General features: G+C 43.0%; 1 protein-coding gene across 2 annotated transcripts in view; it reads right to left on the reverse strand.

Moving 5' to 3' along the window:
• SRPX (sushi repeat containing protein X-linked) overlaps positions 1–22,765 on the reverse strand; it is an 86,787-nt gene that overhangs the window by 19,358 nt on the left and 44,664 nt on the right. For both annotated transcript variants that reach the window (XM_019747837.3, XM_019747838.3), the window contains 3 exons: positions 18,002–18,193; positions 16,369–16,545; positions 1,514–1,640 (listed from right to left, as the gene is read on the reverse strand). In XM_019747837.3, the coding sequence (XP_019603396.2) occupies positions 1,514–1,640; positions 16,369–16,545; positions 18,002–18,193 (496 nt within the window). The remainder of the gene's footprint in view (positions 1–1,513; positions 1,641–16,368; positions 16,546–18,001; positions 18,194–22,765) is intronic.

A 22,765-nucleotide genomic window follows, 5' to 3' on the forward strand; every position in this document is an offset into this window, starting at 1 on the left:
TCACCATATATTTGAAAAATGTTATATTTCTAACCCTAACACACAGGTTACCCATTAAAAGGCCAAAGTGAATAGAGTCATCTGGTAACCTGATGTTGTGTTTATCATAGAGGATTTCAATAGCAACCATAGTTGCTATTGAACCTGTCATAAGAACCTGTCATATATTAGGGGCTGGGCCAGGCACTGTACTAGGCCGCAAAGATTCAAAGACATTAAGACCCTATCCCTGATTATGTCAACTGTGACATCATTTTTAATACCAACTGCTTGAAGTTTCTCATTTGGAGTTTGTGACATGTATGTGACAGCAAATACATAATTTTCTTAATAAAGTATGAACTTTATTTTTGAGGTGTTACAAGGAGGAACAAAACTCGTAGTATTATCTAAGCCAGATGGTGCACTGGGAGAAAATTATCAGGATGTAGAAAAAAAATATCTTCCTAGGAGTGTGAGTCTCACCCTCTTTCTAGTAGAAGATGTTCTGTTATTACTAATACTTCCTTTAAAATGTTTGCTGTTGCACGGCCTGGGTTGATAGGATTATAGAAAGTCTTTCCCTGCTGTATGGCTCACCAGGGGGTAAGTCAGAGGGATCATTTGTCCACAGATGGAAATTCTGTGGGGAAGTCTAACAGGTCCAGGAACTTTAAGGCACGGCTGTGAATGTGTCAAGATGAAGTAGTGGCCTCCAGGGAACAGGGAAGCCAACGAAATAGCTGCGAGGGTAGATGCTAGATTAGAACAACATGTAGCTAACTGCACCAAAAGGAATCACCCGTTTTTAAAAGCATTTTTGGACGCACGTCAAACTATTAATGCAGTTGGTCCTGGAGAATGAAGTTGGGGTAGGGAAGAAGGCAGAAGACACCTACTCTTTTTGAATAAGCTTCTTCTACAAGTGTTTAAGACGGTCACAAGTTTTTTAAAATAAATTAAACATCAAAAGTTTTGAAAGAAGCAGGCGGCAAAAATCAAGGGGTGGAAAAGGTCTGCACTAAACCATACTCACAGAGACCAAAGGGAGAAGCACCAGGTTCTACCTGGGAGACACAGAGGCTTCCTGTGGGGGTGATGGCTTAATATGGCCAGGGGACATGAGTAGGAGCACCCTGGGCAGGCAGTGGGGGTGATTCTATCCCCGAATTAGAATTAAGCAGGTGGCTTCCTCTCCCTCTTTCTGTCATTCCTCTTACCTTCTTTCCACCTCCCGTTCTACTTCCCTTCTTTCCTTAAACAAATATTTACTGCATACCAACTATGTGCTAGGCATGGTGCTTATTACTGGGGACGTGACCGGAAACATATTGTAGTGGAGACAAATCCGTTGTGTGTCAGATGGTGAAGACGACAATGGAGGAAAAGCAAGCATGAATGAGGAATAGCTGAAAGAGTGACATACCATGTCTGAAAGCATCAATGGAGCAGCGTAGATACACTTCCCCACTCAGGGTAGTAAACGTCTCACATAAAAGAGGCAACGTCATTCTAGCTGCCAAGTTCCACTTACTCAGTTAGAATGCCGTCTGCTGTGTCTCTTCCTTCGGGGGTGTCCCAGGACACCCGAACTGTCAGCTTATTGGGTTCAGCAATGCGTTCCTTCACACTTGGGCACTTGATTCTAGGAGGTTCCATATCTGAAAATATAACCAGAGTATCCTCACTATCATCAAGAAATATTTCAGCTTGGGGTTCCACACCCAGCATTTGACATGCCTAAAGCTCTAGGTACTCCCTACTTTTGAAGGGTTTGTTCACCCCCTGTGTATTTCTCTTCTCTCCCTTCATCGTGCCCCTTTCTCTTTTGCTGAGTTTTGAAGAATGTTTGGGTACTCACGTGTGCATGGCTAAACCTGCAATCAATTAGCCTAATTTGTTAACTATAGCTTTTTTCCCCATATTTCCAATCTCTGCCTACTGACTTGGTAACATGGCAGTAACCCAGCTAAATCTAGAAGCCATTCAGCCATTGTGAATCTCTCCTCCTTTAAAAACAGCATCATAGGGCCGGCCCAGTGGCTCTGGCAGTTGGACCTCTGTGCTCCTAACTCTGAAGGCTGCCGGTTCGATTCCCACATGGACCACAAGGTTGCCAGTTCAATTCCTCGAGTCCCGCGAGGGATGGTGGGCTCCACCCCCTGCAACTAAGATTGAACACGGCACCTTGAGCTGAGCTGCCTCCCGGATGGCTCAGTTGGTTGGAGCGCATCCTCTCAACCACAAGGTTGCCGGTTCGACTCCCGCAAGGGATGGTGGGCTGCGCCCCCTGCAACTAGCAACAGCAACTGGACCTGGAGCTGAGCTGCGCCCTCCACAACTAAGATTGAAAGGACAACAACTTGACTTGGAAAAAAAGTCCTGGAAGTACACTCTTCTCCAATAAAGTCCTGTTCCCCTTCCCCAATAAAAAATCTTTAAAAAGAAAAACAGCATCAGAGAATATTAGAGAAAGGTACCTTAGCTATCATCTAGTCAAGTCAAGTCAATTCAAGGCAATGAAATTTTGGTGAATGCCTACCTTACCCATGGCATCATTCAAGTTGCTGGAGTTGGGTTACACAAAGGCAAGAGAATCTCATGTGCTTCTCCAAAATTTACAGTCTATTAGGGGGATATGACATGAGGCAGAAATGGCACTGCCCCAGGAGAGGTAAAAGAAAATGCTATGGAGGCTTAAAGGAGCCACCCAATGCTCATTTTACAGATGTAGAAACTGAGGCTCAGAGAGCTTAAGTGATTTCTTTAAGCTCATGCATGTAGATAGTGACAGTGTGAAACTATAACCCAAACACTTACCCCTGGAACAAGCCCCCTCTCCTATAGCTGTATCTATTCCCAACATATTCTTTAATATCTCAAAACTAACAGTTCTGTTTGGGTCCACTCTCCCATCCAACTATCAGTGGCTACACCTACTATTTGTGTTTGGGCACAGCAGTTTTACTTTGGCTCCGCCCCTTCCAAAGCCTCCCAAATTGCCCCAATTAGTTTCTCTACCTGCCAATAAAATTTATGCCCCCTACCATCAAGGAAGGGTTGATAATGAGGTCTAGAAATAAGTGAGATATCAATTCTAAACTGAGTTGGAGTTCATCTTATTATAACAAGTGAAATCACAAGAGAGGGAGTTCGAACTTGAGCAAATTCTACTTGATGATTCAAACAGATAGAAAATGAATTTCAAGAGGGCACAGCAAATTAACAACTTTCAGATTTGCATTGCTTTACATATCAACTGAGAAGTATTTAAATGTTACTATAACCTGAATGAAATTAAATATCATTTGATTCTAAATCACAAATATCTTTGAGAGACTAAATGCAACAAGTGCAGAGTTTATACACTTTCTCCTGCATCTTATCTAATAAGTTCTCTTTTTATTTAGGGTAAGAAATGAATCATTTGTTAAACAGTTTTGCCTTCAGCTATCCAAATTCATTTTTATTCTGTGTCATGCTTCAGTGGAGTGTGAGTTTATAGCCTTAATGCACTAATGCTAAATTGAATAACCACCATATTTTATTGAGTCTAATTCACTATCAATTGTGAGATACTTCCTGATTTCGGGGATATTTAAATGTGACAAAATATGCTTCTTAGAATTGATAAAGTATACAAATGTTATGATGAAATGGAAGGTGCTTTAAAAGCATTTGAGATGTCTACTGTCAGTTGCTAAGTTTTTAAAAAATAATCACTGTTTTACTATGATAGGTAATAGAAGACATACTTTTATAACTAAGACTAATATTTCACAGCTTTGGATTAATCAGAAAGACAAGTATACAACACCTGCACCCTGCTGGTCAAATATAGCTGGCAATCTCATCATAGAAAGCATATTTATGTTTTTGAATGTAAAGCAAAAGGGGAGGGGTGGAGAAGAGGAGAAAGATTTCAGTGTAAAATTACATTGTGCTACCATATTTTCTTGGAGTGACACTGTCAGGGTGAAGAGATATTCTTAGTCTCTGTGGCATGTAAACTAAACACCTGGATGATATTCTGGATTGTTTTCTGTATCAACTAGACATATGACATTGTGAGCGAACAAGCTCCAAATTCCCCAAACCAGTTTCTGTCTAGTGAACAATGACCAGTGGAAACTGGCCTAGTGTTTCAGAAGCAATGCTCTTCTAAACCAGAAACAAGAAATCAACCACTAAAAGTAAAAGCGAATATTTACTGAACCATCTTACCATCTCTGTATTATTTCATTGAATCCTCAGAACTACCCAACTAGACAAAGGATTGTTATTATCATTCCCATTTATAGACTAAGAATATCAAAAGCATTTGCCCTCTTAGAATTTTTTTGTGATCTGGGATTTTAAGACATGATCACGTATTTTTAAATTATTTTAATTAGCTATAAACACCTGTGTGTGTGCCTGCTGTTGACCTAATGTTTTCCTCCAACCTCTGTACACATATTCTTTTGTGAATGCCTGCTACAGCTTCCCCATGAATCCTCGAAGAGCAGCAGGACTCGATTCTGTTGCATCCTCGAGCATCATGCCCTCTTTTTCAGCTGATGAGACCAGCTGGCCTGCCTTTCACAGATGCTCCAGAGACATAAGCCTATTATTACACAGCCATAGCCATCATTGCTTTTTACAAGGTATTATAAATTTCCATTAATTAAATGAACAAAGTTGCTATAGAAACATAACAATGATTCCTTTTTGACTCAGGATGCCCACAGAGCCAGTTATTGTGTGGAAATCCTGAAACTCTCTTGAAAATCCTGGCTTCTGCCCCATTGATTGGAGACATCTCACAAACTGTCTCCCTTCTCTGTGCTCTAGTTCCCTCTCTGCATATGAAATACCAGAAACAAAAATATTGCACTGTATCAACTACTGTTTATCCGAGAAGCTGAACTATGTACTTAGGATCCTTAAAACATATAACCAGGTAGGCGTCTGAAATAAGAAAGAGGTTCAGGTTTCCGTCAAGATGGCGGAATAGGGAAACGCTGTGCTTATCTTATCTCACGACCACATCAAAATTAAAACTAAACTACAAAACAACCAAGATTGACAACCGCCTGAAATCTTGCTGAACCTAAGCTGTAAAACTAAGGACATACAGAAGAAGCCACCTCGAGACTAGTAACAGGAGCAAACATGGAACAGGCTGGTCCCACACCTGCATGTGACCATTAAAAATAGGGGTGGATATCTTGGCTGTGGAGGTAACCCCAGGAGGAGCAAGGAGTCCCAGTGCCACCCCAGGTACCCAGCACAGGATTCCAGTACCAGGGAGATAAGATCCCAAAATTTCTAGTTGTGAAACCCAGTGGATATTTGTGGCTGAGTGAGCTGGAGGGCGACTGGAATCCCAGGCGCTCCTTTTGAAGAGACTGCACATGGACTTAGAGACGGAATCACTGGCTGCGAGCTCCAGTGCTAGAGCAACAGCTGGGGAGGTGACAAGGACATACAGGGGGAACTGAGTTCGCTGGCTTCAGGATGAGGTCTGGAGGGTCAGCTTTCTCCTGGATGGAGGAGCTGGCAAAGGCCATTGTTTCTTTATTGAGCCCTCCCCCGTCCTGGTGTGCAGACGCAGGTGGCCACCATATCTAAGTCTCTATCAAGCTGGCTGACACCCTTCATACACAACGCCCTGGTGATTCTGAGACCCGGCACCAACCTTCTTTCAGGCACACACAAGACACTTCCAGTGCCTTTTTTGTACAAACTGCCTGCCATGGCTAACGCTTTAGACTTTCCTACGATCTCTGAAAGCTTTGTGGAATCCAGACAAGCAGGATCTGGCTTGACCATATCCTATACCTCTGGCTGAGCAGCCCTAAGCCCAGCACTAGTGACAGCTAGCCTTGGTTCATGGCTTGGCCCCTCGGGGTACTTCCAAGCTCTGTACAGGCAGCAGCTATCTGCGGATTGCTTTGGGACCCCTGTTGGGTGGTCCTAGGTGGGGCAGAGGCTGTGGATGAACTTGACCTGCAGCGGGTCTTCTCCCAGGTGGCCATGGGGCGGGCACGCCCAGTGGCCAGCTTCCAAATAAGCTGGATCATCACTCAGCCACCTCCAAGGATGACACCCCCAAAGGGCAGTTTGGGCAGGCACCAGAGCCCTGCTAAGGCAGATCCTGCTGTGTAGGGTCAGTCCCCACACCACAACTCCTCCACTATAGTCACAGCCATTCCTCACCAGCAGTGAGCCCAAGGGTCAGTCCCTCCCATTGAGGTGCACACAACAACCAAGGCTCAACTACAACAGGAGGGAACACACAACCCACACAAGAGACATACCTGGAGTCCGTGGCTCAGGTGACCAGGAAGACTGCATAACTGAGCCCCACAGCACAGGTCCTACATAAGGCCACTCTACTAAGACGGGGAGACATACCGTGTTTCCCCAAAAATAAGACCTAGCCAGACAATCAGCTCTAATGCATCTTTGGAGCAAAAATATTATATTACATTACATTACATTACATTAAAGACCTGGTCTTATAGTAAAATAAGACCGAATCTTATATTAATTTTTGCTTCAAAAGACACATTAGATCTAATTGTCCAGCTAGGTTTTATTTTCAGGGAAACACGGTAGCAGCCCTACCTAGTACATAGAAACAAACACAGGGAGGCAGACAAAATGGGGAGACAAAAAAACATGCTCAAAGCAAAAGAACAGAACAATGCTCCAGAAAAAGAACTAAACAAAATGGAGCCAAGCAATCTACCAGATGCAGAGCTCAAATTACTGGTTATAAGGATGCTCAATGATCTCAGAGAGAACTTCAACAAAGAGAGAGGAAATATAAAAGTATAGACAGAAAACATAAAACACAACCAGTCAGAAATAAAGAATATAATAATGAAAATTAAGACTACATTACAAGGAATCAACAGTAGATTAGATGAAGCAGAGCACTGAATCAATGATTTAGAAGATAAGGTAGCAGAAAACACCCAATCAGAACAGCAAAAAGAAAAAAGAATCCAAAGAAATGAGGAGAGTTTAAGTGGCCTATGAGACAACCTTAAGTGTACCAACACTCACTTTATAGGGGCAGCAGAAGAAGAGAGCAAGGAATTGAAAACCTATTTGAAGAAATAATGATGGAAAACTTCCCTAACCTGACAAAGGACATAGACATATTTCCCGGAAGGGCAGAGAGTCCCAAACAAGATGAACCCAAAGAGGCCCACACCAAGACACATCATAATTAAAACACCAAAGGTTAAAGACAAAGAGAAAATCTTAAAAGCAGCCAGAGAAAAGCAGTTAGTTACCTTATAAGGGAGCTTCCATGAGACTATCAGCTGATTTCTCAACAGGAACTTTGCAGGTCAGAAGGGATTGGCAGGAAATATTCAAAGTAATGAAAAGCAAAGATCTACAACCAAAATTACTCTACCCAGCAAAACTATCATTTAGAATCGAAGGATAGCTAAAGAGCTTCCCAGACAAGAAAAAGCTAAAGGAGTTAATCACCACCAAACGAGTATTACAAGGAATATTAGAGGGACTTCTTTCAGATGGAAAAACACACAAACTGAAAGTAAAAGGAGGGAAAAAAATATTTCATGAAAATGAAAACAAACAAATAAACAAAAAGCTGTGGTAGCAATACTTATACCAGACAAATAGGGTTTGAAACAGACTTTAACAAGAGACAAAGTAGGACCAAGTAATCCCACTTCTGGGTATTTATCTGAAGAAACTCAAAAATGCTACTTTGAGGGGACGTGTCATCCATATGTTCATTGCAGCATTATTTACAACAGCCAAGATATGAGATGAAGGCAACTGGGTTTCCCTGAATGGATAAATGGATATGAAGAGGTAGTACATTATACAATGGAATAAAACAGAATGAAATCTTGCCATCTGCAACAACATGGATAGACCTATAGGGTATTGAGTTGAGTGTAGTAAGTCAGGCAGCAAAAGACAAATGTCACATGATTTCACTTGTAAGTGGAATCTGAAGAACAAAATAAACAAACAAAAGAGAAACAAACTCATAGATTCAGAGAACATTTTGATGGTTGTCAGATAGTAGGGGGGGTGAGGGTAGGTGAAATGGGGAAGGAATTAAGAAGTACAAATTGGTTGTTCCCCAGTAGTCATGAAAAAGTAGGGTATAGTAGAAGGAATAGAGTCAATAATATTGTAATAACTATGTATGATGTCATATGGGTACTAGATTTACCGGGGTGAAAAATGGGAGGGTGGTTAGGGGCAGGGTAAAAAAGGTGAAGGGATTAAGAAATGAAAATTGATAGTTGCAAAATAGTCATGGGGATGTAAAACATATGGAATATAATCAATAATATGGCAATAACTCTGTGTAGTGCCAGGTGTGTAATGTTGAATAGCTATGATATACACCTGAAACTGTAATATTGTATGTTAGCTATATTTTAATAAAAATCTTAAAAAGAAAAAGAGATTAAATGGACAGTGTCCTGGCCAATAGGTAACAAGAAAACAAAGAACTTTTAAACTAAGACTGTAAATTAACTGCATCCTAAAATGATTGCTTAAAGAGTGTTGTCCAGTGGTGATCTGTGTTAGAAGGTGTCTGCTAGATACATGATTAATAGGTGCTTCAGAACATGACAATAACTTGTGTCTGAGACAGCCTGACCTGGAGTGAGGTCCCTTCTCTCCACTTCACTCTAAAGCAAGATGATACTCTTATCCCAAATAAAGGGTTATCACAACTCCTCACAACAAACAGACCCTATGTAATGCCCCTTTCCTCTCTGACTTCCTACATACCCAATTCAAACTGGCTTTTTAACTGCTTCTTCTCTCCTTTCTTTAATACCTTGATCTTTCACATCAACTAGCTCTCCATCTGTATAGTCGATGTGGTAGAGACTTTTCACCCACTGTATGGTCCCCCTTATTTTGTAGCAAAAAAAGTTTGCCTGGGCCTTTGGCCTTCCAGAGTAAAGACCACATTTCCCAGCCTCCCTTGAAGTTAGGTGATTGGTTCTACTAATGGCTTGTGAGAAAAAGTAACATGCAGCTTCTGGGTTGTGCTTTTTAAAAAAGTGTCTGGGGTAGTATACCCCGCTTTTTCCTTCCTCCTCCACCCTGATTTGAATGTGGATGTGGTAGGGAATTGGAGCAGCCATCTTTGACTGCAGAATGAAAGGTGCGAGTATGAAAGAACAAGTGAGAAAGAGTTTGGACCTAGGACGCTGCCCTGGACTGCTTAAGTACAAACATTTATACGAGAATGGAACTTATATTTTGCTTAAAGCATTATGATTTTGGCCTTGTGAATAATACCTGAATGGTATAGAAGAAATAGTTACACCTGTTTTTTCAAATTACTCCTATATAGGATTTTGTGTGGCATCTTTCAAGATGTATTTCACTAATGATTTCCGAGCACTGACTTCTAACAAATATTGTGCTGAATTTCCTGCAAAGATGGCTACCCACAACCCCCTTATATATATGCAGCTCCTCCTACCAAGAGGTGGAGTCTATTTCCCCTCCTTTTGAACCTGTGTCAGCCTTGTAACTTGCTTTGACTAATAAAAAGCAAGGGAAGTGACCCTATGCCACTCAGGCCTAGGCCCTGAAAGAGTCTGACTGATACCTTCTACTTCCACTATCTTGGAAGCCAGCTGCCATCTAAAGAAGTCCAATTATCTGACTGGAGAGGCGATGTGGAAAAGATGAGAAATTATGGAGAGAGAGAGAAAGAGACTCAGTCAAACCCTAGCCAGTGCAGCCACCTCCAACTGAGATGATACACAGGTGAGTGAAGCCATTTTGGAATCTCTAGCCCTAGTCAGTCACCTCAGCCACTACTTAGTGAAACAGAGATGAACTGTCTCTGAAACCTGCCCAAATTACCCAACCCAAACAACCATGAGCAACAACATGGTTGTTTGAAGCCACTAAGTTTTGCATGGTCTGTTGTGCAGCAATAGATTACTGATAGAAATATAAAATAATATGAGGTTGGTGATGGAGGGCGGAAGAGATCATTTCATGGAGCATAGGAAGAGGGTGACTGCCAAAGGCAGAATAAACCTGGGCACTGCAAACTTGCCCAATTATTTGCTTCCCCAGCAAGAGTGCAATCCTTGTATATGTCTTTGGGAAGCAGTTCTGTTTCTTTGGCACCACGTAACATTTAAAAACTTCCCCAAATATGGGGTGGCCGGTTAGCTCAGTTGGTTAGAGCGTGGTGCTAATAACACCAAGGTTGCTGGTTCGATCCCCGCATGAGCCACTATGAGCTGTACTCTCCTTTAAAAAAAAAAAAATCCCAAATAGACAAAGAGACAAGAAGGGAAACAATGAATTCCACAATTAAGTCACCATCTTCACCAGAAAGATGGTCAACTAAAAACTCACTGGTGATATGTTTATATTGGAGAGGGCCACTAAAAGTTGACCTGTTCAGTTTCCACTAACAAACTTTGTCAGGTAGAAAGTGGATCAGTATGTCAGTCAATCAAGTGGTTTCAAAGCTGAAAGTAGCTTCCTGAAAGTTTGCAAAAGAATGTGTATTTGTCATCCCAGGAAACATTTGGCATAATTTAAGGTCATCTACAACAACATCTACATTTATTCTTAGACCCCACATTGTTTGTATTTTCAACTAAATCTCTGGAAATGATGCAGTGCAGCCCAGCAAACTTCCCTATGGGTCATTGGGTAAACCCAGCTGTCAGATAGTTGGGAAGCCACAAAAGTATTCCATCAATTTGCAAATCCTGAATCTCAGAGATTTTTTTTTACCCTAGAATTTCATTAGTACTACCTCTCAATTATTTTCTAGTCTGTAGGAAATACAAACAGGAGAGCAATTCCAAAAGCCAAGTTGGTTTTGTACATTGTCCTTTGTTAAACCAACTGAATGGGGCTGTCTCCCTGTCAAATGATATTTGCTGGATTTTCATTGTCTATGGTTTTTAATTTTCTTTTATTGTTTTCTTTTCCTCTTTTGGCTTAGGAAAGAGTGTTAGCCTAAAGGAGAGATCATGTGTCTACTCTAACTGTCCACTGTTCTATCTAAATGCCGGGTGTAACCAAAAATAACTAAAAATGGAAAGAAAGAAAAAAATATCTCCCCCAGAACAATAGTTGTTACAGTTATTACATTCTAAGGTTTATTTCTTTTTATATCAATGAAGTTGCGGCTCTTTCAATATTATGCCCTCCTGCAATTTGCTGTATGCTTTTTTCTCCTACGCTGACTTCTTTCTATCAACATCTGTTTCTGAAATAACCATGGATTTGAGTCCACTGCCAGAGTGTGGTCTGCATAAGAGAATTAATTTTAACTTGTGGTACTTTCAAATTTGCCAAACCACAGAACTGACCACCTCTGAGTCAAAAGTCAGCCCAGCGTTCTTTCTTCCCTCCAGGCCTAGAAGAGAACTGGGACAATTTTCTCAGCACTCAGCACAGCTCTGGCCAAGATGCACTGTTCAAGGTTGTGTGGAAATCTGGGAACTACTCAGCCACCATGTGTCACCTTCTAAAATAGGCTGATGCTCTTAGTTATGCTCAAGGTCTCCATAGCCCCACCAACACACAAACTGATTAAACTAATTTAATACATTTAAAGCCAAAAGAGTCAGTGATATCCCTGGAGTAAAATTCACTGGGGACAAACTCCAGCTTATGCATCACCAAAATCAAAGGAAGAATTGTCTGCTTGCTTTGTCCACTTCTCTGTTTTTCCTGCAAGCTCAATGCTCTGTGACTCACTGGTACCCTTTCAGCCATTCCTACCTAATTGCATGCCAATTCCCCTTTCCCCCAAATGTGTCTGAACCTTGCCCTGGCAAACTCTCAATCCCCTGAAATTGGGGTTCATTTTGTGGTTCTTTCTCTCTCCCTCTGGGAAGATTCCAGGCCCATCTGGTCCAGCTTAAGACATGCTTGTTGCTTTTTGAGAATAATTAGCATTCTCTTTCCATTGTTGCACACAATCTGGACATCTGAACAGTGTGAACCCTAGAGAACTCTTTGCCAATGCTTTGCTTAGCAGAAAGTTTTGAGCATCTCCTCCCATCCTCTCTGCCCCTTCCAATGTGAGGAAGGCGAGATTCAAAACTTGTTGGATTGTTTTGAAGAGTTAGCTTGCACACACCAAGTCATAGGAGAGATACTGAAAGCAACATCTGTGAGGGGCCCTTTTGACCTGAACATCTGGCCTTAGATTACGTCCTTCAAGAGGAGCATGTCCAAAGTTCACAGCCTCAGCACTATTCTACCTGCACAGGATGACCAGCACTGCTTTGCAGTCTTCACTACTGACAAGTACTATGATTCTGGGGAGAAATCTAAAACCCAGAAAAGGGCTGCTGTGCCAAATATTCTGTTGATGCTCAATTTTTCTATACTCTCCCCTTTACTGACCAGACTAAAAGTCTCAAAGTTACATTTCCCAGGCTCCTTTTGCCAGCTGGGTTCCAGATAGGTTTGTCAATCAGAGGCACTCCCATGAGAATAGAAATCAGGAAGAAGGTGGAAGCCATGATGCTTCTGGTAGGAGTTTCAATGAAGATTTCCTGGGCTCCTGAAATATCAGCAGGAGTGTGGGCTCCTGCCTTCATTCTCAATGATGGTATTAGTTATAGAAATGTCAGCATCAAGGGTGGGCTTATGGACTTTGTGTGATACTACTATCCCACTTTTGCTCCTCCCGCCCTTGGTTGGAATGGCTTTCTGCTGTAACTCATCTCTAATAACAGTGTTTTTCCTCTTTTGATCCTCCTGCTCTTACTATACTTTTGTAACCAATTCCCTATATTAAATCCCCCTCTGTTTGAAATACCTAGTTTGGTTTCTGTTTTCCCAATTACTGACCAATACAAACTCCTACCTGAACCCTAGTAAAAAAAGCAGCCCAGAATACCGTATTTTTCTATGTACGATGTGCAGTTTTTTGTCCAAATTTGTGAGGGAAAAATACGGATGCACATTATACATGTGTAGTATTAATTCTGTATCTATATAAATATTTTTAATTCTTTTATTAATGCTTATGAGTTAAAAGTGTAACTCTAGAAACCAATAATGATATCCGTATGCAAAATATACCCTGGAATACAATAATCGGTTTTGTTGAACTTAAAATGAACTTGCAACGACAAAGAGTTCCTGGCCTTTGATGATATGTAAATATCATAAATTTGTTACCGGTACATAAAATTTCTTGTACCTTGTATCTGTGTTTTGTACCTTGTGCTTTGTAATTATTTGTTACATAAAATTTCTTGTACCATAATATGATTAAAAAAAAAAAATCAATGCCAAAATTCCTTTATAATACAAAAAAAAAACAAGTACCTAAATGTAAACAAATAAAAATTTGAATTAAAAATTAAAATGGGGCCCGCCCAGTGGCTCAGGTGATTGGAGCACTGTGCTCCTAATGCTGAGGTCGCAGGTTCGATTCCCACACGGGCCAGTGAGCTGCGCCCTCTACAGCTAAGATTGTGAACAACAGCTCTCCCTGGAGCTGGGCGGCCACGGGCTGCTGTGCTGCCATGAGCAGCCGCCAAGAACTGCCGTGAGCGACGACTGGTCGACCGACAACTGGCAACCAACTGCCTCAGCTGCAGGGAGTCCAAGGCTCACAATACCAGCATGGGCCAGGGAGCTGTGTCCTACACAACTAGACTGAGAAACAACGGCTTGAATTGGAGTGGGGGGTTGGGGTGGAGAGGCGGAAGGGGGGGAAAATAAAAGTGTGGGCCAAAAACGTGGGTGCGCATTATACACAGGAGCTCATTATACACGGCAAAATACGGTAAGTCTAAGTCCGTTATCTGAGTAATTATTTGGACCTGGTGCTCTCATCAAATGATATAAGGAATGGTCCAGGCAGCGACTCTGATATAGAAAGGTTTTGATCACATCTTGGGCCAGCTACTTTGGCTACAGCTCATTAACTACATAACAGCAGAGTGAGGGTGGCTGATGCAGCCAGAAGACAGTGGACAGTGGTACCATCATGGAGACATCCCTGGGACCGAGGCCAGAGGAGCTGTTGCACATCTACCCCCAGAGGGTAGCATCCAATTTCAGTCTTACTCCTGAAGTACTTGCTTCAGACACTGAGCAGGCAGGCAAGAGTCCTTGGGGTAAAGCACATTAGCAGACTGAGCTGAACAGTTCTCTGTAGAATTGGCAGGTCCCAGCAGGGCACAAGCCACGCTCCTATGGCCAGCTGCCTTATCACATCAGTGCCACAGCTGTGCCTGCATTCCAGGACTTCGGGCCTGCAAACCTGGAGACAAACGCTTGGCTCTATGCAAACTCAAGCAAGTCAGGTAACCTCTCAGGCCTCATGTGTAGAATGGGGGATTGGACTAGAATATTCTGATTAATGGTGGGTCCTGGCAGTTCTAACAGTTTATGAGTAAAGGATCTCCTGGGACAGTCATTCTCAATCACTTGGAGGGAGCTTTGGGAAAACACCAGGGCCTCAGAGATTCAGATTGAAATGGCGACCAGAGTTGCAAACCACTGCCCTGGATCAGTCTGCCCCAACACTTTAAGGGCACAGGAATCCCCTGGGGATCTTATTAAAATGTGGATTTTGATGGCTCAGTTGGTTGGGGCGTGGGCTCTCAACCACAAGGTTACTGTTTCAACTCCCGCAAGGGATGGTGGGCTGCACCCCCTGCAACTAACAATGGCAACTGGACCTGGAACTGAGCTGCGCCCTCCACAACCAAGACTGAAAGGACAACTTGACTTGGATGGAGCTGATGAGTCCTGGGAAAAACACACCACTGTTTCCCAATGAAAAAGTCCTGGAAATATACACTGTTTCCCAGTAATATCCTGTTCCCCTTTAAAAGAAGTATGTTAGGATTTTTTTTTAAATGTGGATTTTGATTTGCCAGGTTTGGGGTGGGGTCCCAGATTGTACATTTCTAACAAGCTTCCTGCTGGTGCTGGCAGTGCTGGTCTAATTGCACTATTTTGAGTATAAAGGTAGTAAAGTTCTTCCCAAATTTGACCAGTGGCTCAGGCGGTTGCAGCTCCGTGCTCCTAACGCCGAAGGCTGCCGGTTCGATACCCACATGGGCCAGTGGGCTCTCAACCACAAGGTTGTCGGTTCGACCTCCCCAAAGGATGGTGGGCTGTGCCCCCTGCAACTAACAACGGCAACTGGATCTGGAGCTGAACTGCGCCCTCCACAACTACGATTGAAAGGATAACAACTTGATTTGGAAAAAATCCTGGAAGTACACACTGTTCCCCAATAAAGTCCTGTTCCCCTTCCCCAGTAAAATCTTTTTAAATAAATAAATAAATAAATAAAATAAAAGATACTCAGGTGATTCTAGTAAGTAGCCAGGGTGGGAATCCATTGTCCCTAGAGCAGTGATTCTCAATGAAGGAGTGATTTTTCTCCTTCCTCTCCTCCCTCTTCCAGGGGACATTTAACAATGTCTGGAGACATATTTTGGTTGTCACAATTGGGGGCGGGAGGATATTACTGGTTACTGGTATCTAGTGAGTAAAAGCCAAAGACCTGCTAAGCATCCTATCGTGCAGAAGACAGGACCGCATGACAAAGTATTATCTGGCCCCAAAAGTCCACTGTGCTGAGGTTCAGAGACCTTGCACTAGAGCATGCACTCGCGGAATCCCAGCGCCCACCCCAGACCTGCTGGATTAGAATCTGCATTTCTACCAAGGTCCCCAGGTAGTTGCGATACATGTTCAAGTTTGAGAAGCACTGCCTTAGATCAGTGGCTCTCTATTTCACTTTGGAACCCCATGGAGAGCTCATTACAGCAAAAGTGCTAGGACCACCCCCAGAGTTTCTGATTCAGCAGAGCTGAGAATTGGCATTTCTAAAGAGATCCCAGGTGATGCTGCTGCTCCCAGACAACACCTGAGAATCACTGCTCAACAAACCCAGAGTAAGGTAATATATCCAAATACCTTCCAGCTCAGCAAACTGAGTGCTTGCTGACTAGCGGAATCCACAGGAAAGGAACTACATCTGCAGGCTGAAAAACACAGATGCTCTCTGCAGGACCATCTCTGCAAATGTCAGTAACTGCTCAACGCTACAAGGCAGATCCTGATCTAAAGCAGCGGGAATGTGCCCTCCCTCTGTCAGCCTGCAGCTGCCTCAATAGCAAGCCAAGAAAGAGACAAATGTCAGATGAAAGCCATCAGCTGTGAAGTCAGCTGGAGGATAGAGAATGAGGTTGGGTCTGTGCTGAGCCAGAGAACTAGGGATAAAGGGAGCTACCAAAAGCAAAGCTGAGTGCTTATGCTTTACACGTGGAATATTGATGCTTCCTTTCAATCCACTGGATGACACCGCCTGCTCCTCCCAAAGCACGCATCTCCTGAGGGCTGTGATCGTCTTACCAACGCAAGAGGCTGGCTGGCCACTCCAGGCCTTGTTGTCCATACACGTGACGGTCCGCTCCCCTTTCAATGTGTACCCTGGTGAGCAATAGTACTCACACCGAGAGTTAAAGTATGCACCATCTACGCACTTGAACCCTCCATTTGCTGGCATGGCAAGGGTAGGACACCGCTTTTCTGAAAAAGAGAAAACCAGGTTCAGCATTTCGCAGTTTCTGTCCGTAGAGTTTGAGTCCAGAAACTGAAAGCATAGGGTGAAAAGTTAATTTAAATATAATGGACACAGTTAGAGGAAAAAAAATGGATGGCTGCATGTCGCACAGAAGGGACACGAAGTCTCCGATCAGACTAGCTGGGGTTGGCATCCCAGCTAAGTCACTGTCTTAGGTTGGGTTCCTCGGAAGCACACCCTGAAACAAAGATTGGTGTGCAAATGATTTCATAAGAAAGTGCTCCCAGGGGAGACGAGGGAGGGATGGGGGAGGCAGGACAAGGGAATGGTGGAAGCCCAGCAAGGTGACAACTCAGGCAAAGTCAGCCTGCTCCCCCAAGGGAGTTCTGGGGCATGAATGACACCTGAGTTTGTCCTGCCCCCAGGCAAGGAAGCTAGACGTTCATAATCCTTTACCAGTCAGTATTGGACAGCTACAGGGTGCCCACGTGGGACCCTCTCCCCATCAGAACAAAGAGGGAATTCCTCTGAAGGAGCAGCGTCTTCTTCTGAAGAAGATCAAAGGTGCAAGTCATTAAAAGCAAAGCACTCAGAATCTAAAGGATGGACACAGAACTGGGAACAGGGCATCCGGGGAGATCTGGGGGAAGCACTAAAAGTGACCACTGTAGTCACCCAGTTGCATAGTCTTCATAGGCTGCAGCCCCAAGCCTCAATTTCCCCAACAATAAAGTTAAAGTAATGGCACCCAAATCAATAGGTTGTTGCAAAAATCGAATGTATGTGAAATGCTTGGCACACAACAGATGCTCAATAAATGATGGCTGTTTTGAAAAACGATGGCACCTAAAATGTGCTTCAATAATGCTGTACCACTTACAGTTTCCACAATGAAATATGACTTTTCATAAAGCTAAAAGTCAGTCCCTGCAGGGCTCTTCCAACCTTCTCCCCTGAGGCATACTTCCTCTCATGGAATAAGCAGCATTCTTCAGTAACTCTTTGCCTGCCTCCCTAAGCTCTACTTCTTGGGAGAACAATTCTTGTCTCCTTTACCACAAGCCCATGACTTAGCACCATTCTTGTACTTCTGTCATGGTTTACATCTCTGCCCTGCTGTCTCTGATGCTATTCTGTGAGACCCTTGATGGCAAAGCTTGTGTGTGTCTTCTTTCGAAATCTCTTAACACCTTTAAAGGATTCAGCACTTACTGAACAAACATAACCTGTTTGCTGAACAAACCGCTGTTCTCTCCCCCTTTCCCAAACAGCTGATCACGCCATTCTGTCTGAAAGGTGTCATCTCATTCCCACATCTTAGAAACCCACGGGCTTCTGCTCACAAGGAGAGTTTTTCTCATCAAAGACCACAAGACATTCAGGAAAAAGCCCTGATCTCAGAGCAAAAGAACTTTGGCCCTGATTGGCCTCGAGGATCCAACTTGACTCTGGGATACTCACGTTTGCAGATGACCTTGTCAGACCACCGTTTGTTTGACTGGCAGATCAGTTGGGAAGAGCCATGCAGTTCATAGCCCTTCCTGCAGCGAATGTCACACCTGGTCCCCAGAGCTGTTTTGTAGTATCCTCCTTGAGGGGCCCTGCAGTACACATCTCCGTACTTCACCTTGATTGGGGAGCACCACGGGGTGTCTATAAGTAGCAGAAACAAACAAGGAAATAGAAAATGACCTCTTTAGAAAATGTGTCTCCTCACTCTTGAAGTCCCTGACTGGCTGCATTCCAGAGTTTGGACATCCAAACAGTGCCCCATATCTTTTAAGGTGTCTCTGGGAAGGGAAGGTATGATTGTGGGATTAAGTGACAGACATATATGAACAGAATCTGCCTTCCTCCATGACTAGCTGTGTGATCTTGGACAAGTTACTTAACCTCTCTGAGTTGATACCTACAACTATATCATAGGGCTCTTAAAAACAATGCATACCAAGCACCTACCACATTACCTAGCACATAGTAAATATTCAATAAACACTCGTTCTTTTCATTATTTCCCTTAACGAGATACATAATTCTCTTGAGGGCAATTGGTATCATTGTGAACCCTAACTCCAACCAGCCACACATGGTTGGGGGGGACTGGTTTAAGACTTGGTTAACTTAGGTTTTTTCCAAGTCTGTATGCATATTCTCCCTAAAAACTCATAATCCTATTTTAATGAATGTGAGTGAAGCTACCGTTTCCAAGTTTTTGCCACAGGACATAATTTTGGCTTAAAGTCACAATTGTTTCACATAGAGAAGCAACCCCCCCCTTCCAGATGTCCCCAGTTATGTCCCATGTAGGGAAGAGAGTGATACCCTTCCCAAATGGCAAAGTTCAGGGTGTCATGATTTTGGTCTCCTTTTAGCCCGGAATACAGCTAGGATGACACTAATAAATCAGAACCTCTCCTATGTGCCTCTGGTAGGTGCTCGCTGACAGCCATAAAATTAGGGCATGATTAGCTCAGTGGGGAGTTCCCACAGTGGCCGTTGCACAATTGATGGGAACCAGTGACAAGCTCCCTCAAGCCTGCTGAGCTCTCAGTGCCACGGACAGGAAGGAGCCCCCTCCCTGTAGCTGCCCGGCCCCACTCCACTCCCCCACCTGAGCTGTCAGTGAGTGGAGTTCGTGCGCCACCATGTGGCCAGGAAGGACACACCCTGCTTGACTGCCAGGAAGTCTCTTCCGAGGATGTGTTTCTGAGTGCTTCTCAGCCATGTCCAGGTCTGGTGCATGGCCTTTTTCACTTTTGTGTTGCCATGTCTCCTCTGTCTAACACTTCATGATACAGTGTTTTGCAGACAGCTGCAAGTGGGTCCTAAAGTCGGGACTCAAGCAGTATTCCACGTACTTTCTGGGTAAAAGTGATGTCCTCAGCATAGAGCTGATTAAACTCAACCATGCGGATGGAGACTATAGGAGCTTACTTGACAGCAGGCTTACAGACCTTCCTTAAACAAAGTTTCCTTCCTCTGATGTTTACACATATCGTCTGTGCTAACATTTTTAAATGAGAAAAATCTGGACCCTGAAGTAAAGTACAAAACAGCATATATGTCTCCATTATTTTCTTCTACCTACAAATGCTTTAGTGCTTTCTTTGGTGAAGGCTCTAGGTAGGCCATGAAACTGGATTTCAAGATCACAGATAAAGGAGAAGCCCTTGGGGTATGCTTGCTTAGCAGTGCCAAGCTGTGGATATTCCTTCTTCTATAATCAGAAGTCCATTAATACCTCCTACCACTCCAATAAAACTGAGATTTGGAGCCTCCTAGCTTCTGTGACTCCTAGAAGTGAGGTATATTTCTTCTTCCTCTCTCTTTCCGCCTTTCTTTTCCAGCTGTCATAGGAAAGATCACCTAAAGGAAACTCCCAAATGCACTTGGTGTTTTTAATCTCAAAGAAGCACTTTTTAATAATTCGTCAGAGGACGTCCATATTAATGCTTAAAAACCACCTGTCACTTTACCTCTTTATCTTTACAATCTAGCCCCGCCCCACCCTTCTCCCTAACTTCCCCCGTCTCTTTCCTTAGTTTTCCTGATTGCCCCGCTCCCCTTCTAGATTGTGATGCTTCTGTGTTTCCCCATCTCTAGCCTTCTTCTTCTCTGGACAATTCCCCTTTACTGCCTCTTTTCCCACCATCTCACAGGCCAAACTGTGGAAACCTTGACTGAAGAGAGAAAAGGAAGTCCTCATTAGAGATGGGGCAAGTGTGATGACGTGGGAGTGAATGTGGGAGACCCAGAGGGAGATGATGACAACGGAGTGAGCGAGTGCAGTATGGTGGCTACAGTACTGGGCACACATTCTAACTCCTAGCAACCCTGGAAAATTCACTCAACTTTTCAGGGAACCCGATTCCTCGTCTACAAGAGACAGGAATGGATTAAACTATGTTAAAGTTCCATCTAGCTTTAAAGTTGCATGACTGAAACTCTGTCTTACTCCTCTCCGATCCCCTACCCATCTCTCACTCATGCCCGCTTCCTTACTCCTTCTTCTGACCGATAACTTTGAGTCGTCTCTTGTAACCCTTCCACTGAGGGCAAATCCCCTTTGCATTCTGGGTCCTGGTCACAATTCCACTGATGTACAAACTAGAAGAGTGTCTAATTCTCCATTTGTTTTTCACCCAAATGTTGAAAACACTCACACCCCCAACTTCTGGACTTTGGCATGAGTTTAGGAGGGCTGATTTTAGAGTAAACTAATGAGGCAGCATATCTGCAACTCTTAGCGCACACATTCTGGTTGTCTTTTCCACAAATGTACCGAGGGCAAATATTTAAGACTAACAGGTACATTAGAGAATGAGCTGCAAATACTTGTATCACAAATTCACGTATTTTGATACAACATAAAATTAGCAGACTTTGCCCCACATTCTGACCCTTCAAATCCTCCTAGCAGTGCTGTGGGCACAGCCAAAAGTTGTGCTCTTGTCAATGTGTGGGAAAAACATCTTGTTTTCATTTATTTACAAAAGGAATTTCTTTCGGATTCCTTTCGAAGGCAAATCTTCAGGACACATTTTGACAGTTGAGCAGTCCTGCAGTGATAGTAATTAAAATGTCAGTGAGGGACTTGAATTTGAAGTGCATACAAGCACCATGAGTTTAACTGAATTAGCAAAACGTTTAACATAGAGGTTTAGAGAAAGGAAGCTCTTATGCTGCTTCAATTAAGACAGGGTTTATTTAGGGAGAAATCAAAATTGATTATTCAGGACAGGTTTTTCATCCTCCTGAGCCAATGTGGTAAGCATTCCAATTCACTGGAGTGCTTGGGGTGTCCTGTAGCAGACTACAAATGAACCACTAGCAAAATCTGGACATTGAGCCAAAACATCTGAATTTCAGATCTAAACATAATGTTTGCTAGTTGTGTGACTCTGAGAAAGCCAGCTACCCTCTCTAATCTGTGCTCACTTCATCTGTAAATAAGAAATAACGACGTATCTCTACATGCCTTCCCTTTCCCTCAATTAGTGTGACAACACGATGGCATTCCAAGTAAAAGAAGAACCAAAAGCAATGTCTGCCACATTCTGAGAACACAATAAATGTGGCTAAATTTCATTTTTTTTTCTTTTACTTAAATTGAATTCAAAAACACTTATTGAATACATATTCTGTGCCAGGCACTGTGCGGGGGCCTGAGGATCTACAGCTAAACCCCCAATTAACAATGGTTTGCCTCTAAGTTTTACAAGTAAAAAAATGACAATGCAAACAATTTCCTGAGAAGTATTTATTCATAAACATGCAGGATAAGTTCTAGGGCAGGCACATATTTTGGCCGTCTGGTCTACCTTCCACACTTGCCATGCTGTGGGGTGAGGATGAATACTGGCAACAATGATTTGCGAGCACAAGATAACACCTACTGTACAGGTGAAGGGTCACATGTGCATGCAAGTGTTGAAAATTTTTCAACAAGGGACTCAAAGAAAAAAAAATATTTTTTAAACCCTCAATTAATTAAGAAGTATTAGCAATCAGAATACCTCTGGTATTACCCCAAGCATCTAATTAACAAACTGAGGCTTTGTTTGACTAGTTAATTCCTGAGACAATGAATATAGGAGTTGTAGACAGGAATGAGTATTGGCATTCACAGATCAAAAACAAATATGGAATATGGTGGGAAACACACCTGGGCATGGGCATCAATCATTACATTAGAAAGATTGTTCACTTGTGTGGAAAACAACTGAAAGACTGTCTCCAACCAAAGACTGACCAGCACTACCCTGATTCTCTTGTAAATCGGACATATCACAACTGAGTAAGGCAGTGTCCTCTGGTCAAAATGTGGACAAATTTCCTGGGCAAAATGTCACAGTGGGACTTTATTAACCAATTTTCTTCAAATGATTTCTCCACTGTAATGGGAACCAGATTCCGAGAGAAATAATCTAAATTTACCTTTACTTTTCCTAGGGCTTCCTAAGCTTCAGAGAAATGACTCGCCAATAATAATATTTGTGGACATACTTACCTGAACCTACATAGAAGTTTCTGGATTACGCTTTTGATACCTGCTAGGGGGTAGATTGCTGGAAACGTGTAGAGATGGAGTGCTTTATCATTAAATTGAAGTTTCATGGGACAACACACTTCACTCATCATTTTGGGAGCCAACCTGGACTCAGAAAGAGCACAATGAAATGAGCTTATGAAAATCAAGTTCTCTCGGTCCCCATTCATCTCAGT

This window comes from Rhinolophus sinicus, chromosome 18 (assembly GCF_057876585.1).
Source record: "Rhinolophus sinicus isolate RSI-liver-muscle chromosome 18, RSI-T2T, whole genome shotgun sequence".
NCBI lineage: Eukaryota > Metazoa > Chordata > Mammalia > Chiroptera > Rhinolophidae > Rhinolophus > Rhinolophus sinicus.